Genomic DNA, 20365 nt, shown 5'->3' with positions numbered 1-20365 from the left:
GAAAACAGAGAGGTGGAAGAACATAAGTCATTAGAACTGGAAATAATAGGATAGGACAGAAAAAGTAATAAAGGGGAGGCTTAAAGGAGGCAGAGATATAGTGTAAGCAGAGCTCAGATAAACAGTACTTGAAAGCATAGTCGTCAACTCTGTGGGTGCTCCAGCCCTGGAGAACCCACGGGAAAAAATTAGTGAGTGCTTAGCACCCACCAGCAGCCAGCTCCCGCCTCTCCCTGCCAGCCCTCCCACCATCAGTTGTTCTGCTGCATGCAGGAGGTACTGGCAGGAGAGGGAGAAACTGGAACGGGACATGCTCAGGGGAGGGGGCGGAACTGGGTGGGAAGAGGTGAGATGGGAGCGGGTAGAGGCAGGGTCGGGACTTGGGAAAAGGGGTGGAGTGGGGGCAGACCTGGGCTTGAGCATCCCTGGGGCAAGGAGGAAGCCGGCTCCTGTGCTTAAAATTAAAACTAGAATTTTAAGAAGGGATGAGTACAGAAGACCATTAGGGATCAAGACTAAAGAACAACCTCTTAAGATAAATAATAAACTAAAAATGACCAGTTTTCAGTAAATAGTGTAGCAGCTCAATATTCAAGGTAAAGAAGAGAGTTCCCAGGAATAACAACAGATCAGGAAACCATTTCCAATACCAAAACAAGTAAGGATTTTTCTGAATGATTGGGATCTCTTTTCTCTTCCAGTTTTCTTCTGGCCAGGTTTAGGGATAGAGATTTCTGAAATATTTATTTACAATTTATTATAATCACGTGAAAGACTTTTTGGCTGGAGGGTGAAAGAGGAGGAAAGATTGTTTTTCCTTACTTCTACAGTCAGTTTATACCTGTACCATAATATTTGATTATCCTTGTCATTATCTTAGCCTTGTTAGCTTTCATGGTTACAAATATTGTTACTGTTCATTAAATTATTCCCTTGTAAAAATCCAGCCAGCAGTATCTGACTTGGCTTCCTGCATCAGTGAATTTCACAACTTGACACTATCCTGCATTAAAGAAGTATTGGATCTTTGTTCATCCTTTAGTTTCACTGAATGAGCCTTGACAGAACTGTTCAGTTTTCAGTATGCTCACATTCATTTGTAAAAACTCTAGCGAGCTCCATTCAGCTATCTTACACAGTCCTGTGTCTGTGCTATACAGAGTTGGTTGTAGAATGAAAAAGAAAAATCTGATTCATAAACATTATCACATAGTAAAGTGCGAGTTTGCTTTGCTGTGATTCATGGGGTTATAGGCGCCGATTCCATGGGTGCTCAGGGGCTGGAGCACCCATTGGGAAAAATTGGTGGGTGCTTAGCACTCACCGGGAGCTCCCCCACTGCCGCCCCAGCTCACCTCCACCTCTGCCTCTGTAGTTCTTTGTTTAATAAATAAGTTGCCATATTTTGCCCTTCCCCATTGCTTGTAAGAATTGATAAGTGTTGCAGATGCATAAGAAATGTGGGGATCTAAAGGATGCCTTTTGGGTAATGCCCTGTGTGACAGTGCTGCCTGTGGGAGCCAGCTGAGGTCACTCAATCAAGGTGAACTGCAGACCAAACGGGGCAGACAAACCCCAAATGCTGGTGGTTATTCCAATACTTAGATTTACCAACCAGCACAAAATAGCTTCTATAGTACTGGTTACTTAGAAGTCCAAACAATGCAGTTCCCATGAAGTACCCAGCCTCAGGCTTCCGTCCGGACACACACGTCAGATATGATGATGATTACTGAAAATCTTATCTCATTATACAAAATAAAAGGTTCTTCCAATCCCAAAGGATCAGCCACATACCCAGGTCCAATTATAACTTAGATCTTACCCAGAACACATGCTATAGCCAATTCTTATTAACTAAGCTAAAATGTATTAAAAAAGAAAAGAGAGAGAGTGTTGGTTAAAAGATCAATATACATACAGACTTGAATTCAATTTTTGAAGTTCAGATACATAGTAGAGGTGAGCTTGTAGTTGCCAAAAGTCCTTTTAGAAATAGTCCATAGGTTCTAGTCCAATTTCCATATTCAGGGGACTGGGGATCTCAATCCTTGTGGCTTAAGGTTTCTCCCTCTTGAAACCCAAAGCAGATCTGAGATGAAGTAGGATTGTGTCCCAGGGTTCTTATACATTTCCAGCAGCCTTTCCGCCTGAGAAAACAATAGGCTTAACTCCTTCTTCCAAACATCCTGGCAATTATCACAGGGTAATTTATCCATTAACAGTTCAGATACAAGTTACCACAACCTTCAAAGAGACACATAGACAAGACTACTATTTCATTCAAGTATCTTCCTAAATGTTAATATTCCTTTTTTGATCTTTGAACTAAAACTATAGCAATAGACAAGACTTGTTTGCTTACATCACAAGATCTAAGCAAACATCTATCCTTCTACCTCTAACAATGCAGACTTGCATTTCAAAGCTCTATTCATTTACATATCTTCCTAACCAGTCCTTAAGGTTCTCCCATGGGTCAGGTCAGTCCTGAGGTGAGTTATTAACTCTTTCTGGCCCTGTCACCTTTCAATGAGATATATTATACTCATAACATCACACACTGGCATATGGCCCCTTCCTACCGTCCCTGAGAGTTGCTGACCAGGGAGATTTGTGGCAACAAATTGTTGCAAAGAAATATATTTTCAAGGTAAAATGCTTGTGTAATATGTGTAATGCTGTGCACAATAGATAGGGTGGGTTTACTAACAAAATGGGTGTTTTTATTACTTAATAAGGGTTGGGGGGGTATTGTAATGGATGTAGGCATGTACATACTAACAAACAAAAATAATGTGCTGTAACTAATCCAGTGCTTACTGGACAATTGGGTCCAGGGGAACAAGTATCGCAGTAAAGAAGCCTGTACTCATATCTGCCTCTGGGTCAACCTGCTCTTTCTTCTAATAGTTTCCACTCCCCATTCCTTAGAAGCCTGGTATCCCCTACAACCCATATCTCTCCACTGCTTTCCAGTCCAGGCCTGAGGGTTGCCACCTCTCAGATACACAAAACCCTAGGACATCGAGGAAGACCAAGTCTATAACCCTGGACAACTGGCAATGTGTACTGAGCACCCGTACAGATTTCCCAGGAGGGCTACCTCAGAAAAGGACATTCCTAAGAAAATCTAGACAGGTAGCAACCTTAGGCCTGACTACACAGACCCTTGGCTGCTTCCCTGGACCACTTCCTACCTTAACCTGCCATTTCCTACCTCAACAGTGGCTCTTGCCTTAGCCTCTTCGCAGTCTCCCAGCGTATCAGCTCTGCTTTCTCTAAGCCTCCTGCAGCAACTCACTGCAGAGCTCCTTAGCACTTTCTGCTAGTCAGCTAGAAAGGAGATTTTTCCTCCCCTCCTAGAGCAGTCCCTGACTCACCAGGAGTTTTCCTGCTCTTCACAGGCCTCTGCTCAGAATCCTGGGCAAACTCTCTTCCTGCCATTCATTCCCAACTGCACTGGGCTCCTTGTAGATGTACCATTCTTCAGTGATTATGTCTACCACCAGCAGTCCCACTCGGCTCCCTGACTCCAGCCAGGCTACTCTCAATGAGCAAGAACTAGAGATCTTCTTTCCTTTCCTAGTCAGAGCCTAACTGAGCCTGGTTCAGCACTTCTAACTCCTCTCTTCAGGCCTGACACTTATTGCAGGTGTAGTGGGGGTAAGACTGATTGAGCCTACAGGTTGTTTATAACCCTTTCAGGCCCAGATATATCCCATCACAGCAATTATTTGGATGTATGTTAGGTGCTCACAAATATCTACATATAATGAAAGCTTCACAGTTTCCTATTTAGGAAGGATTGTGTGGCCAAATGGGAAGGAAAAATTGCACTGTTAAAAATAGCATTACTTGACTGTTTCTGAGTCTTTGACAACTCAGAAGTAAATGATCTTAAATTCTTATGGATCAATGTTCTAACACAAAAAGCACATAATGGGGTAATAGTTGAAGTCTGCTACAGAGCATCAAATCTCATTAGAGAACAGGCTGACCAGAACCTATCTATAATGTTTGGGGTAAAAACAATGTTATCAGTTAACTGTGGGACTTCAATCTGAGTGACAAAGGCTGGAAGTCTTGGCCTGCCAATACTACATCATCCTCATAATTTCTAAAAAATATAGATGACAATTTTAAGAATAAAACCCCAAACAAATATATATACTTGGTGCTTTTGCAGGGCCAATTTCATAAAGCTAAAAACAATTATGAGCCAAATAACCTGGAAAAAAGAATTACTGTATAACCAAAAATGTGAATAATAATTGGGAATTATTTACGATCATTTTACAAAGTACCCCACTAGATATCCACAATCCCACAACTGAGAAAAAAGGCTACAGTTAAAAATAAAACCCTCCAACCTCTCCCCCAACAATAAAAACATATAGCCTTGCTTAGAGGAGAAATGAAAGCATAAAAAATCTATTTTAATATATAACAAATGGCTGATTAAGTAGAAGCTTGGAATTGTAGAAAATTGATATATTTAAGGACAATAATGAGTTTTTAAGTATATCAGGAACAAAAGAAGCCCTAACAATGGTATCAGTTCATTAATAGATGCAAATGGTAGAATTGCCAAGAAATGTTTCTGTTCTTTATTTAGGTAAAAGCCAGGTGATATATTCATATTACATTATGACTATTACACTTTTCATTCCAACAGTGACTAAGGAGGATTTTAAACAGCAGCTATTAAACATTTTAAAGATCTGTTGGTATAGGTAACTTGCATCCAGGAATTGTAAAAGAGCTGTCCAAAGACCTCTGTGAATTGTTAATGATGATTTTTAATAAGTCTTGAAACAATGGGTATGTTCCAAAGGATTGGAAGAAAACTAATGTTGGGCCAATATTTAAGAGAACTAAACAGAATGACCTGAGTAAATATAGGCCTGTCAGCTTGACTACAATCCTGTGCTAAATAATGGAACATCTGATGTAAGACTTGATTATTAAAGAATTAAAAGTGGGTAATAAAGTTAATGCTTAAAACATGGGCTCATGGAAAATAAATCCTGTCAAATGAAGTTGATTTTTTTTATGACATTACAAATTTGGTTGATAAATGTAATAATATAGATGTAGTAGACTTCTGTAATGTACTAGGACCGTATAATATTTTTTTAATAAACTAGAGCAGTGATTCTCAACCTGAGGGCCACTTGCAACCCAATCAGCATACAGTTGTGGCCCATGTGACATCATCAGGCCCATACAAGTAGTATATATATTGTGTTGGTGGCACACATAACACAGAGAGCTGCATATGCAGCCCATAGTGGTAAATAAGTTGAGAACCACTGAAACAGAGTTATACAAAATCAACATGGCAAATAATAAATGGATTAAAAACTGGTTAACTGATAGACCTCAATATGTAATCGTAAAGAGGGAATCATCACTGAGCAGTGGGGTCCCTGTAGCAATCTGTTCTTGACAATGTGTTATTTAGTACTTTCATCAATTACTTAGAAGAAAATATAAACGTATGATTAAAGTTTTCAGATGACACAAAGATTGGGAGAGTGAGTTTGTCTGCTGGACTTGCTGATGGAGTCGGGATTTCTAATTTGGTGAGACTTTTACCTGGAAGAATGGTCTCCTCACTATGCAGGCCCTTCACAGTTAGGAATGGTTTTATCCCCCTTCTTTCAGCATGAAAACTCTTAAGTGGCACCAGGCCATCAAGAACAAATACATATTATGTCATCTGAGTGCTCCTGAGTTCGTTCACAAGTACTGCTTACATGGGTGAACAGTGTTGTAAGTACATCTCAACCTGTGCAGGCTCCAGTGTCCCTTATGCAGGTTAGTGATAGGAGCACAACAACCCCCAAGCATTCCCCTATAGTGTCCAGCACCTTATTGACTAATATATGATTGCTAGCTCATGAATATGTATCATATGCACCAACAACATTAAGCACAAATATTGTAACAGTGATATAATCTAAACTGGCATAAACCATAATACTGTTCACTTATGCTAAGTATCCCACAACACCTTGCATTTGCTGAAGTAAACATTTGGCACAAGCAGATAGGAAACTTGTCAGAATCAAGATACGTTCAGTCTATGTCTTAGTAAAGCTAGGGAAGTACCTTCAAGGATCAGTACTAGAAATGCTAGTATACAAAACAAAGATAAGAAAGGAACAGAGCAACAAGTTAGGGAATTGAAACAAACTAATGGGTTGGATTTTAGTGATGTGTAAATAAATGTGTAACTTATAAAATCATATAAATACTACCAGCTGAAATGTGTAACTTGGGGAGCACACCTTCTGTGTAAAGTGAATGTAGCATTGCTGCATGGGACAGCTCTTTGGAGACTGGTATCATATAGAACCTTTTTTCCTGTACCATATTAATAAACATGACTGACATTGTTTATTTTGTCTCTTGAGTATATTGCATAATGAAATAACAAACAAAAGTGTGGCCAATCAATTGACTATACCATTTACACAGCTCTACTTAACACACGGCACTTAGATTTTGTTTTTTAGAGAAATCAAGTTTATTTAATAAAGATCAGTTGGGAGGGATAGCTCAGTGGTTTGAGCATTGGCCTGCTAAAACCAGGGTTATGAGTTCAATCCCTGAGGGGGCCACTTAAGAATCTAGGGCAAAAATTGGACCTGCTAGTGAAGGTAGGGGGCTGGACTCCATGACCTTTCAAGGTCCCTTCCAGTTCTAGGAGATTGGTATATTACCTTTATTCAAATGATAAACAGAAAAATTGAAATCAAATAGTTATTTTAGCTAGGATGGCTGAGACCCTCCTTTCATAAGATTAAACCCTCTGGCAGCTTTTCTCCTCAGATGAGGGATACCAGGTCACCCCTCTGCCCCCCTAGGTATATTAGACTAGTCCTTTGTTCTGCACCTGTAAAGAGGGTTCCCTCTCCTGCTGTTTACCTCTTCCTATTAATTTCTTCTACTGAAGTCCCTGCAATCTCTTTATTAGCATTTGACTTAGGGCTGGTCACTCTGGAAACTTACATCAGCATAGCTGCTTCTCTCACGGGTGTAAAAATTTCACACACCAGAGACACATAGCTACACCAACCTAACCCTGCCAGTAGAGACAGTGTTAGGTTGATGGAAAAATTCTTCCATTGACCTACCTACCACCTCTTGGTGTGGTGAATTTGTAATGAGAGATTTTGGGTTTTGGCTGTTTTGAAAAACCTTCCAGCATCTTGATAGAGACCGGCAGAGAAAAACTGAAAAAAAGATATAATTAAGGTGGTGACAGTATCAGAACACTTTGACTTACATAAAACAGCAGTTAGTTTTAAGATTAAGACTTTAGAAAAATAGTAATTAGTGATCCAAAATGGAAGATGCAATAATCCTCTATGAAAGAGGCAGGATTAGGGTATGGAAAGTTTCAGAAAATCATAGGGAGGAGCTTTGCTATCTAAAAATAAGTCAGGGGAGGAGCTCTACCCAAGATGGCCTCAGGGAGAAGCTTAGCTTTCTAAATATAGCATCATACCAATATACCAATCTCCTAGAACTGGAAGGGACCTTGAAAGGTCATTGAGTCCAGCCCCCTGCCTTCACTAGCAGGACCAATTTTTGCCCCAGATCCCTAAGTGGCCCCCTCAAGAATTGAACTCACAACCCTGGGTTTAGCAGGCCAATGGGAAGAGCTCTGTATCTAAATATAGGAGGAGGTCAGGGGAGGAGCTAGAAGAGCTGGAAACTGATTGGCTGAAATGAGCTGACCATGAGAGCACAACCAGTATATAAGGCCCACAGCGAGCAGGCTTAGTCATGGGTTTTTTTGTTTTGTTTTTTTGAGGGGGGGTAGTTGTGAGGCTCAGAAGCCTTAAGAAGCAGCAAGAACTGCAGCAGCAGAACTCTAAAAGTTACCATGGCAATGGCTTTCATAGTAGCTCAGTCAAGCAGCTACCTGCAAGAGCGGTGGCAACTGAACCTTCTAGAAGTCAGCAGCTTTAAGGCTGCTACACCAACAGAAGACAGCTACCTATAAAGCAAACCACCAGCAGTTCTGAGACAGACAGCCACAGAGACCTGCAGAAATAACAGCAACCACCATCTGCACAAGGACCTAAGATGAGTCAGAGTGATTTTAGTGTGAGAGTGTGAGTCTAATTTTATGAATTATTTTTTTAAGAGTGCCTGGGTGTGTCTGTTAATAAAGTTGAATGCCTGCTCTTGAATGAGGTCTCCCCTACCCTCCTGCAACCATTTGGCCAGTGCTCACAGGATGTTAAATATTAAGGTTAGTATTAAGTAATTTCTTTAAATCTGTGAGATAATGGTTTCTTATATGTGTATATAGAGGCCTCATATACTGCATTGTATTAAGTACGGTATTAGATTGTAACATTAAGACTAAAGCCTTTGTCTTTGCAGGATCTTTATATACTTATTACATTGGAACTACTGTATTCTCGATATGTTAGATATTTTATGCAGTCTGACTTATTTTGCTGCGTTGCTTTATTGTACAATTCTTAAATATAATTCTATTTTTTATTAAATCATCTTTTCCTGCTTTATTAAACTCACTGTAATTATTTTTATTTCTTTTAAATAAATAATTATGTTTTCAAATAATTTCTGCTCATTTGTGTTGATCCTTGAGCAGAAGGCTGTATCCGTGTCCTTTCAGGGGTTAGCAAGACTAGCTTGCTCTGGGGAGCCCTCTGCCGGTTGGAGACAAGCTCTGTGGTAACACCCTGGCAATTCCTTTAGGGCAGGTCACAACCCTGTTACCCTCTTGTTAAATTAGAAGCGCTATCATGGGCTAATTTAATTGGCATCTAAAATTTAGGGTAACAAATTAACTACAGTGATGGGAGAAGTTCTCCCACCACTGTAGTGAGTGTCTAAACTGAAGTGCTGCAGCTGTACTGCTGTAACATTAAGTGTAGACATACCCTCGCTATGCAAATAGACTTCCATTGTAAGACACATAATACCCAGTGGTCAGTCAGGGAGACAAGTGTATGCCACCTACCACCTGATGTAACCTGCCTTAACGCTAAGTGACCTGCCTCTAACTTGAAGACTTTACAATATAATTTCTATTATAAATTATAAATTTTAGATGCCAATTAAATTAGCCCATGATAGCACTTCTAATTTAACAAGATATACACACACACATACATTTTGGAAAAGTTTTGTTGAACAGTTTGACACAGGCTTTCAGCAAAACCTTACATGACACCATTTGTGAACTTGAATGTACCCACCAGACCCAGGAGATCCCTGTAATCCTTGTACACCCCTGTGCCCTCTGCCAGGTGTCATCAAGAAATCCTTGGGTCACACCTAGAGCTTTGATCAAATGAGGTCGCTGGACATCATCCCAAGCAGGTACTCTAGGGAGCTCTGCGAGAATTCTAGGAACAACCTTGTCCCATTTCCAGTCTCAGCAACCCATGGAAAAGCCACAACGTGAATTAAATCCTCCATCATCTGCTCCAGAGCTGACCATTATAACCAAGCTAGCCATCCTGTGATGCTGACAGACCAACTCAAATCAAAGCTACAGGCCAATTCACTTGTGTGTAAATATCAAAGAAATATTAAGTAGCTAGGAGACATAGGACAATTAACTTGTGTGTGGATATCAAAGAAATGTTAAATGTTATTGTCTTCTCTTACCTATAACCAGTTGTTTACTATCACATTACATTATGTATATCCTGTAATTAGATAACCCTGGAATAAAGTGTGATAGTGTTAAAATGTGAATGTACTTGCAGTGTAATCTTCACAAAAACTAATAAGATTGTTTGTTTGGATTGCTGTAACTAAATGCATGGTGTATATCTCTGTAATTGGATTGACCATCAAGTGGGATTGGAGCCTTGGAACTGTAAATGAAGAAGCATGCTAACTTCTAAGCATGGATCATTGTGTTCGACAATGGGAAATCCACAGACCCAGTCTGTGTTTAGTCAACAAAGGAAGAGCCCATGCTGTGATGGAAACACTTGCCAGATTGCTTTCTGGGGAAAACAGCTATAAGAATGGATCCAGGGAACTATCCTATATCTCCGAGCTGTTTGGACACCTCCAGAAAGTGTTCCAGATACAAGACAGATCCCTAAAGTTACTTTGGATAACCCAAGAGACTTATGGAAAATACATTTTTGCTATCACTTTGGACTACAAATTTGGACTTACGCGTTAATATATTTTACCTGCCTTAACCTCTCAATAATTTATTTCTTTTTCTTAGCTAATAAACCTTTAGGCAATTTACTAGAGAAACTGGCTGCCAGAATAGTTTTTGGTGTAAGATCGAGAGTATCCATTGACCTGGGGTAAGTGACTGATCCTTTGTGATTGGGAGTAACCTAATGTGAGGTGATTTGGGGTTTTAATAACCTTAGTTTTTCTGGGCAGCAAGATGTGCTGGGGAGACTAAGGGGACTGTTTGTGATTCCATGGTAAAACTAATATAGTAATCCAGGAGTACACATTTGTTACTGGCTTGGTGAAATCTAATTATAGAATATACCACCAGTTTGGGGTGTCTGCCTTGTTTTCTGGCACTCTCAGTTGTGAGCTACTCCAGACAACGTGACACATCCTATTTCTAGTCTCAGAGAATCAGGGACAAGCAGGACCCTGTCTGAAAGTTTTGTAATTCCTAGAGGAGCCTTGTCTTCAAAGCAATCCCATTTTACCATCCCCAGACCATTCTTGTGTTTTGCAGATGAATGGAAGTCTCTCTCTTTTCCAACTTTGATAATCACCATTAGATCTTGCATGTGCTCCCAAGGACTCTCTCCAGGATCTTGATAGTAATAAGAGTGGCTTTAGAGAAGACAGAAAGTCACTTCTCTTCCTAGACAATTTTTTTCTAATCAGGGTTCTGTACACAGGGAATGCTGAAGCAAACACACATACATTACCTGTAGAAGCAGTAAAGAATCCTGTGGCACCTTATAGACTAACAGATGTTTTTGCAGCATGAGCTTTCGTGGGTGAATACCCATTTCAAAGCTCATGCTGCAAAAACATCTGTTAGTCTATAAGGTGCCACAGGATTCTTTACTGCTTCTACAGAACCAGACTAACACGGCTACCCCTCTGATACTTGACATACATTACCTGTAGTATCTTGGATTCAAGAAAAACAGTCACATGGTACGAGGGAAGTCAATCATAGGCCGGAACCGAGGATGAATATTATCACGTGTAAGGTGCAATCCATGGATGTTTAAATAGGGGAGTAGTAAATATAGATAAGGAGCTGATTGTACTTCTGCATATGGCATTGATGAGATTGACACTGAAGTATTGTGTAAACTTTGTCCACATTTTAAAATGAATGTTGGAAAAATTGGATAGAATGCAGGAAAGAGCTGTAACAGTGATCAAAGGGCTGGAGAAATGCCATACAGAGAGAGACTTATAGAGATCAATCTGTGTAGCGTATCAAAAAAGATTTAGAGGTGACTTGTTACAGCATATAAGTAGCTACATGGGGAGAAAATACCAGGTACTGTACTACAGGGTTGTTTAATCTAGCAGAGAAAGCTATCATAAGAACCAATAGCTGGAAACTGAAGCCAGACAAATTAAAATGGGAACTTATGTTCAAATTTTTAACAGTGAGGGTTTAAATACCATTGGAACATATTACCTAGAGAACTCGTGGATTCTCCATCTTTTGGAGTCTTCAAATTAAGAATAGAAGATATATTTTAGCCAAAACACAAGTTATATTTTAGTTAAATGCAAATTATTGGGCTCAATACAGGGGTAATCCAGTGAAATAGTGGCCAGTGAGATAAATGTGGTCAGATTAGATGATTTCATGTCCCCTTCTGGCCTTCAACTTTATGAATTTGTGAAATATTCCTTCTCTGTAACTGGTCAGTTAAAAGCGGAAAGATATTTCATAAAAACTCATGTCTGAAAATTATCCATCCCAACTATTTGATGAATAGTTACAAATATTTACACACTTGAATTTGCTAGCTACAAAAAGGGGGATAAATTCAGAACCAAGTTCTATTCATGACTGGTTTCACTTATTTTAGTGCTATCACATTTTAAAATACTGCAGCTGCATTAGCCTCTTAATTTTGTTCCTTTGCATGAAGACCTAATGTAATTGTAAAAGCAGCAAAGAATCCTGTGGCACCTTCAGGGGCGGCTCTAGGCACCAGCGGGCCAAGCGCCCGCTTGGGGCGGCATCCTGGGGAGGGCGGCAGATGGCCCCGGTGGACCTCCCGCAGGCATGCCTGCGGGGGAGCCGCCGACCCGCAACCGCCAAAGCGCCGCCCCCCGCCAGCAAATCCTAGCCTCGGCTGGGAGTCAGAAGGCTCTGAGCTGCCCGCCGCAGCGGGCAGCGCAGAGCCTTTTAAATCCCAGCCGCTGCTGGGAATCAGAGCCTTCTGACTCCCAGCCGCGGCTGGGAGTTAAAAGGTTCTGGGCTCCCTGCCCCTGCGGGCAGCCCGAGCCCTCTGATTCCCAGCCGCGGCTGGGAGTTAAAAGGCTCTGGGCTCCCTGCCCCCGCGGGCAGCCAGAGCCCTCTGATTCCCAGCCGCGGCTGGGAGTTAAAAGGCTCTGGGCTCCCCGCCGCGGGCAGCCCGAGCCCTCTGATTCCCAGCCGCGGCTGGGATTTGAAAGGCTCTGGGTTCCCCGCGGCAGCGGGGAGCCCAGAGCCCTTAGGCGCGCCTGGGTCCCTAAGGGCACACGGACTGCCCCCCCCCAGCCCAGGGCGGCAATTCAGCGTGCTGCTTGGGGCGGCAAAAACTGTAGAGCCGGCCCTGGGCACCTTATAGACTAACAGATGTTTTGGAGCATGAGCTTTCGGCATCCGACAAAGTGGGTATTCACCCACGAAAGCTCATGCTCCAAAACATCTGTTAGTCTATAAGGTGCCACGGGATTTTTTGCTGCTTTTACAGATCCAGACTAACACGGCTACCCCTCTGATACTTGTAATTGTACTAAATCAAATTTCAAAAGTAAAATGATTTTCCGCTGAATATGTCTGTGGGTTACGGAAACATGTTCCACATAACCTTATGGATGTGCAGGGCAGAGGTAACGTATAGTAATTTAATGTTCATCAGTTTGTGAAGGCCATCCATGATAAACATGTAGTGCGGCATAATTATAGAAGTAAAGGATAAATATGCTTCCATAAACCATTAATATATGGAATTATTACAATATGCTTTTGGCACAATTATGCATAAAGTGTATACAAAGGAAAGCATGGAACATATTACAATACTGTAGTTTGCAAAGAATTTTCCATGGGCTAGGCCTTACCCACCTAGCACGGCTCATACAAGGGCCTTTCACACAAAGTGCAGTGTTGTAGTAAACACTCATATGCTAGTGGGGGCTCTTGAGAACTCTTGCTGAAAATGAGAGACGGTCGGGGTGATTTCTATGCTTTGAAAAACATTGCTAAATTTTCCTGTCAGACAGGATTTATCCCTGGTAGTCAAAAAATACTTCTGTAAAGTTTTTGCCTGTGGAATGTGCTAGGCTCTACTGAACATAAGGAGTTTTCAAAAAAAAAATTCTGTGTGGAATCTCTTACTAAGTTATTGACAGCACATCACCGTTCTATGGCAGGATACTAGATGTCAGTGTATTAGTTTTATACAGTCACAGCTTTGCCCAAAGATCCTATTCTATGAGCTCATGAAAGATATGTCAGACCTGTCAGTTTATTATTAAACAATTCTGTGTACTTACAAATGGTGACAACACTTAGGTATACACATCCAGTTCTCTGATCGTTTTGTCAGAATTTTCAGGGATACAGAGAGGATAATATTCCTTCAAAATCTAACTCTGTCCCTTTGCTAATCTCCTGTCAACCCAATTCTCCTTGCTGTTATCTGGCCCATGCTGTATTTTATTTTAGAACTCTTTAATTAAACCCTGAAGCAAGTTACAAAAGCATGACATCACTCATGAGTCAGCACTTTGTTTAACAATGGCTGTAGGTTTTTGGTGGGTTTTTTTTGGTTTTTTTAAGTCAAACACTTGAAATGTCTGGATCTAAAGTACAGTGTGTTCACTCGAGTTCTTTGAAATGTAAATCAGCAAGTCCAACAGACTGAAACTCATTCTGACTTAGTTAGAAATGTCAGAACAAGAGAGGCTTTACAGGTGTAATGCCCTATTTAACAAACCTTTTTAAAAGACCATGGTGGAACATGTGAAGTTTGTTGCTTTAAAATCTGTTAAAAGAGTGATCTGTCTGACCATAGCTTACTGACCTTTCTCAACAAGACTTTGAGAATACTTTGTACCAGAATGCTCAAAGTACACAGTTTGCATCCAGTGTACTAATGACACTATTAGTTTTATATGTAACACAGTACAGTTTTGTGAAAATTACTAGGCTCAGGGAACAATCCTGGGATTCTTACTCAAGCAGACCACCCGTTGACTTAAGTAGGCGTTTTGCCTGAATAAGGATTTGAGTATCAAGCTCTGGAAAGGAACTTCAATCAACCTTGATTCTCTGCAGTTCAAATTATAATTCTGTACACTGCAAGGAAAAGAGCCTTTGGTTTCTGCTGAACTAGTTTCTCCACAGAGAGGAAAATTAATACATCAGAATCTCCTTAACAGGGATACCTCTCTAGATAGCCTGTTATCCCCAATAACACTGAACAGGGACCCCAGTTTAACACTAGTGCTTGTCTCTAGCTGATGCTGCTCTCACTGTATTCTTTGAACATGCAGCCCCTTCAAGGTTCATGTCAACCTCAGTCCTGGGCTTGAGGAGAGTAAGGCGTGTCCATTCACATCGCCTTCCTCACAGTTCCTAGAGCCCTGGTGCATGATCTGTAACTGGAGGTGGATGACTTGAGGCTTGTACGCACATGCAACATTAAACCAAATAACTAAGGGGTTGGCTGTCTACACACAAAAGTTGTACTGCTGTGACTATAATGATCTAGTTAAGGGTACAAGCCTTGTCGTTTGAATACAGTTATATTTGCTATCCATGTGATTATATGGGTATAGCTGATTTCCTTACAGGAAGGGGAATAAGCTGTATTGTCAGAAGGCAACTTTATACCTGTAAAACTTTGCCGGTATACCTATATCAATAAAATGTTACACTCCTAAGTGAAATAGTTATACCAGTAGACCAAGCCTAAACCAGTTTTCATTAATGCCTTCTGTTATTTTACTGCAAGACTGTGAAGACACTTATTTGGGCTAAGAATATCCTATTTCTATTTAATTTAAATTGGGTGGGGGGAACACCACCAAAACCTGACGGCAACCTGAGATTTATAGATTAGATTTCTGGTGCAGCTATGGAAGCTCAGCACTTCTGAAAAACAGGCCCCTTATTTCTCAAACTCAGCAACCCCAAGCCCTGGCATTTAGGCTTTGTGGTGTAGACAGTATATGCTGGCATAGTTATGTCAACATAGTGTCCTGATGCAGAATACGCTGACAGAAGGGGTTTTTCTCCCAATGTGGGGACACCACCTCCCTGAAGGATATTAGCTATACCAACAGCAGCACTCTTCCATCAACATAGCTGCATCTACACTGAGAGTTTTGTTAGCATATCTGTATCTCTAGGAGATGTCTTCTCCCCCATCCCCCAAACCCAGAGCAACATAGCTAAACTAGTATAAGTTTTAAGTGTAGATCAATTCTTAGTGAGCACTTGTCCTCACTGGGCATAGAATATCAGGGTTGGAAGGGACCTCAGGAGGTCATCTAGTCCAACCCCCTGCTCAAAGCAGGACCAATCCCCAGACAGATTTTTACCCCAGTTCCCTAAATGGACCCCTCAAGGATTGAATAACAATCCTGGGTTTAGCAGGCCAATGCTCAAACCACTGAGCTATCCCTCCCAAAGCAGCTTGCAATCCACACCAATTAGTGAACTTCATACTAGTATTTCTACCTGTCCAATGCGTATATAGATCCTGATGCCGTAGATTTGACAACTTTATGAAAACTGATTTCTTTTACTACTATTTGTAATCACTGGGAAAATGCCCAGAGCAAAAGATTGATGCTTGTTACAATCAATATACAAACAACTTTCAAACTAGAGCTGACGATTAATTGCATTTAACTCACGTGATTAACTCAAAAAAAATTAACCACGATTAATCGCGGTTTTAATCACACTGTTAAACAATAGAATACCAATTGAAATTTATTAAATATTTTGGATGTTTTTTCTCCATTTTCAGTTACATTGATTTCTATAGCAACACAGAATACAAAGTGTACAGTGCTCACTCTATATTATTATTTTTATTACAAATATTTGCTCTATAAAAATGATAAATAAAACAAATAGTATTTCTTCTTTGAGTGCTTGTCCATGTAAATTCCAATCAGGTGTGAGCCAGCCACGTACACGAGAGCCAGAAGTATTTTCCTCCAGCAGTATCTGTAGGGTCGGTCTGGGCGCTCCCTGAAGTTGCGCCTTCATGGCGCCCAATATGGGCCCCCCCAGTTCCTTCTTACCGCCTGTGATGGCTAGCTGGAACTCCCCATTGCTCTTGCTTTGGCAAGCTTGTGCTTCACAGTATCACCCTTTGTGTGTATATAGTTAGATTTAGTAGTAGTGTAGTATACTTAGTGTAGATAGTTTCTCTTAAGTTCCCTTTGGGGGGTCCCCCCCCCATCACTTTTCCCCTGCACCGGAGTATGCTTCAGTCCCCAGGCTTTAAGCCATGTTCAGACAGTGGCAGGGTTATGCCAACAAGTGACCCATACACTTCATGCTTGAAGTGCCTCGGCAAGGGTCACCTTAGGGACCAATGAAAGATCTGTAGGGGGTTTTACCCCAGGACCCTTAGAGATGGAGAACAGCACCTCTGAGTTTTGCTTATGGAGGCAACACTTCGACCTCATTCAGAGCCTGGCATGGCAGACCCGGCCTCAAGTGTCGCTTTCTCGGTGCGCAGCGCTCCATCGACACGGAAGCCATTGCCGAGGAAGGACTCCTCTAGAGACCATCGGCACCACCAGGGCTCTGCGCACAGGTCCCAGACATGTGTGAGGCACCAGTCTCACTCCCCAGTGCCCACAAGAAGAAGGCTGACAAAGGGAGCTCTCCCACCAGGTCTAAAGACCAAGTGGCCCTCAAGCCCCCATCAGGTGCTCAATTAGTGGGGCTAATAAAGGAGGGTAAATTGATCTTTTGTGCGTCCCTGCAGGCAATCTTGGACACTGCAGACATGGCATCTCGCACCATGGCTACTAGGGTGGCTATGAAGAGTTGCTCCTGGCTACAGGTCTCTGGCCTCCCATACGAGGTGCAGCAGACAATCCAGGAGCTCCCCTTCGAGGGTCAGTTTTTGTTCTCTGAGAACACTAACTCTCACCTGCACAGCCTCAAGGATTCTCAAGCCACCCTGAAATCCTTGGGCCTCCACACACTTGCCAACCAATGGAGGGACTTTAGACCCCAGCCCCCACTGAGGAATTATCAATCTCAGGGTAGGCAAGAGGAGTCACACAGGATGAGTAGAAACTCAAGGAAGAGACCTCATCCTTCCTCTGGCCAGAAACAGGCCTTTTGAAGGTGTGCATGAGGACAGCGCACCAGTGTGAAGACTGGATCCATCCCATCTTACCTTTTCATCCCATCTATCTCTTTTCTAGCCTGCATGGTCCCGTATCACATCATACTGTTGGGTGCTCCTGATGGTAGAGGGAGAGGATATTCACTCCAATTCTCTGTCCTCCCACCATTCCACCTCCCTTCACTGTCCCTTTTCAGGGACCCTTCTCCGGAGCAACTCCTTATACAGGAGGTGTGATCGCTCCTCTCACTGGGGGCAGTGGAAGAGATTCCTCAGGAGCTAAAGGGCAAAGTTTTTTGTTCCCGGTGTTTCCTAATACTGAAAGCGAAAGTCGGGCCTTTTTTTTTTTTTCCTCTGCTTTGCCGCTCCAGCCACCATGCAGGGTTTTTTTTGTGTGCGTGTGCGTGTGAGCTTTGCCGCTCTGGCTGCCCCACAGGTGTTTTTTTGTGTGTGTGTGTTTCTGTGTGCTTTGCCACTCCGGCCGCCCCGCAGGTGGGTTTTTTTTTTTTTTGCTTCGCAGCTCCAGTCCCCTCCCCCCCAATTTTTTTTTTTTTTTGCTTGGGGCAGCAAAAAATCCAGAGCTGGCCCTGTCAGTGTTGGATGCCAAAAGAAATAACCCATCACATTTGCCAGAAATAAAGGCAAAAAAATACATTGAAAAATTATGCGCAAAATAAAATAAAAGTTAAAAAAAAGATGCGGTAATTAACAAGTGAAGCAAACCTTTAAAGACAAGGACAATGACTGTCAGATTTCTGGATTTCAAATGTGTCATCACCATTTTCATATCTTATTCCCTCCCACCACACACACCTCCCAAAAATCTAGTGTCTGTTACAAAATAGAGACATCGGGACACAAGGTATTTATGCCTCAGTTATTCCTCTATCCTAGATCTGTCAAGATGAATATTTGAAAGACTATTTTTCTTTAGAATATTTGGAGAAAAAAAGTGATGTGCCATCTGTAAGTAACTGCTACAGTCACTGAATCTAAGTTGTCTGTAACACACTTTTAACCATATCTAAAATATTCCCACTTCTTAGTTATGGGGTAGAGAATACAGCAGTTACTTGGCCACATGGAGGGGCTGCTGGTAAGACAAGAGGAGGAAAAAATAATTGCTGAGCCCCTTCTGTGATGGGAACAATCAGGATTGTTTCATACTTGATAGATTTTCTTTACCTGGAGGGCAGGCTTTGTAGTCTAAGCATCAAGCTTGAACCAATTAGGCTCCCTAGAACTAAAGGTTCAAATCATAGCAGTATCAACTCAGCTCTTCATCCTTCTCAGGTAAATGTGATCAAATGAGTTCCATGTAGTTTATTGTATGTGGGTATCTTTTGGATGAGACATTAAAAACTGGAGTCCTGTCTGTTCTGTTTGGACATTAAAGATCCCATGGCATTTCTGACAGAGTAGTTGCCCGCACTACTTTTGGCTAAAACTTCCCCTTTCAGTGATATTACCTCAAGTTCTGACAATATTGTATTTGAGGAACCATTGAAGTGCAAGTTTTGTGCAGTTTTATAAGATGTTGCAAACACATATGCACAGTGGTAAAAATAAGAAACTTCTAACTTTAGTGAAATAACTATCAGAGATGAGAATGTACAGAAGAGTGGTTCAAATACCAAGGTAATAGATAATCTGATTGCAGCCTAGATAAACATATCTAGTCAGTATCAAGATGAGTTAGTAGAGTACTTGGGAGAATAACATGTATTTTCAGACTAGATGGGCCATTAACAGCAGATGTGTCTCTCCTTGTACTTAAGTAGTTTCACTGAATTCAAATAGCAGCTATATATGTATCTGATGATAACACTTATATATGGTTATCAGGAGTAGGCAATTTTGAATGACAGTCAAAGCCCCATGTCATGGGGTTACCTCTCAAACATCCCCTTCCTACTTGCCAGCCTGTTCCAGTCCAGCCCCTTTCTTCTCAACTTTACCTTTCTATTTTCTCTACCAGCATGTGAAGAATTGGGCCTACCTGATCATGTTCTCTTCCAGATGGATCCAGGCTGGTGCTTGCAGATCCAGCTCCCAGCCTAGAGAAATCCTACTTGGGGTCCTCTCACAGAATCCAGGCAAGGTCATCTCCAATCTAATTAATTGCTGATGGTTTATTTCAACCCTTCTTAACAAAGACTGGATCAAAGCTTCACAGCTTTTCTCCACAAAGTCCCTTCCTCCCCCCACCCTCTGGTCTGTCCCTCACCCCATGAGTTCATCAACTCAACATTCCTGGCTCTTACCTCAGAGCCCTTTGTGCTCACAGGGTTTCCCCCAGTCTCCCTTTGGTCAGCCATTGATTAAGTTGCCAGTCTGGGGCTAATTAGCCAGCCAGCTAGCGACAGGCCTCTGACCCCAGAGGAATAATATCCCATACAACTTCACACAGCATTATTAGATACAGAATGTTTTCCATTCCACTTGGCCTTCATACCACTTTATACCATTTTCTCAAAACAAACAGAATAGTCTTTTGCCCTATCAGGGCTTGCTACAGCATTATCTAAACTCCCAATCAGTCTTTTACCCTGGTCTCACCCTCTCCTGGGGAAGGCTTATGGGAGCCTTCACTATTCCTGCAATTCTTTCCCCCCTGACAACCTTGGACTCCTACCACATCCTTTCTGGCCTCTATCATCTTTCCCTAAATTTTCTCTCCACTGAGATTCCCCACTGACCTTTATAGGAACCATCTATCCCTCATTAGGACCCACAGGATGGCAGTTAATTAGTTGCAGGTGGAGTGGACCAGACACCCCCTTAACAACCTGCTCCTA

The 20365-nt window shown here is 41.8% G+C and overlaps 1 protein-coding gene across 6 annotated transcripts in view; it reads right to left on the bottom strand.

The window, feature by feature from the left end:
- The window catches only part of KYNU (kynureninase), a 134366-nt gene extending 114781 nt beyond the window's left edge, over positions 1-19585 (bottom strand). For 5 of the 6 annotated variants that reach the window (XM_045032894.1, XM_045032901.1, XM_045032898.1 and 2 more), the window contains exon 1: positions 3384-3652. Coding sequence is in view for 1 of the 6 variants with exons in the window: in XM_045032907.1 (XP_044888842.1) it covers positions 3384-3447 (64 nt within the window). In the remaining 5 variants the exon portion in view is untranslated. Of the gene's footprint in view, positions 1-3383; positions 3653-19566 lie in introns of those variants that run through there. The other variant, XM_045032905.1, reaches the window with a different exon arrangement.
- Between the last annotated feature and the right edge of the window lie 780 nt (positions 19586-20365).

This window comes from Mauremys mutica, chromosome 10, assembly GCF_020497125.1.
Source record: "Mauremys mutica isolate MM-2020 ecotype Southern chromosome 10, ASM2049712v1, whole genome shotgun sequence".
NCBI lineage: Eukaryota > Metazoa > Chordata > Testudines > Geoemydidae > Mauremys > Mauremys mutica.
Note: the sequence above shows the minus strand (reverse complement) of the source record. Positions and strands in the feature narration are given on the sequence as shown.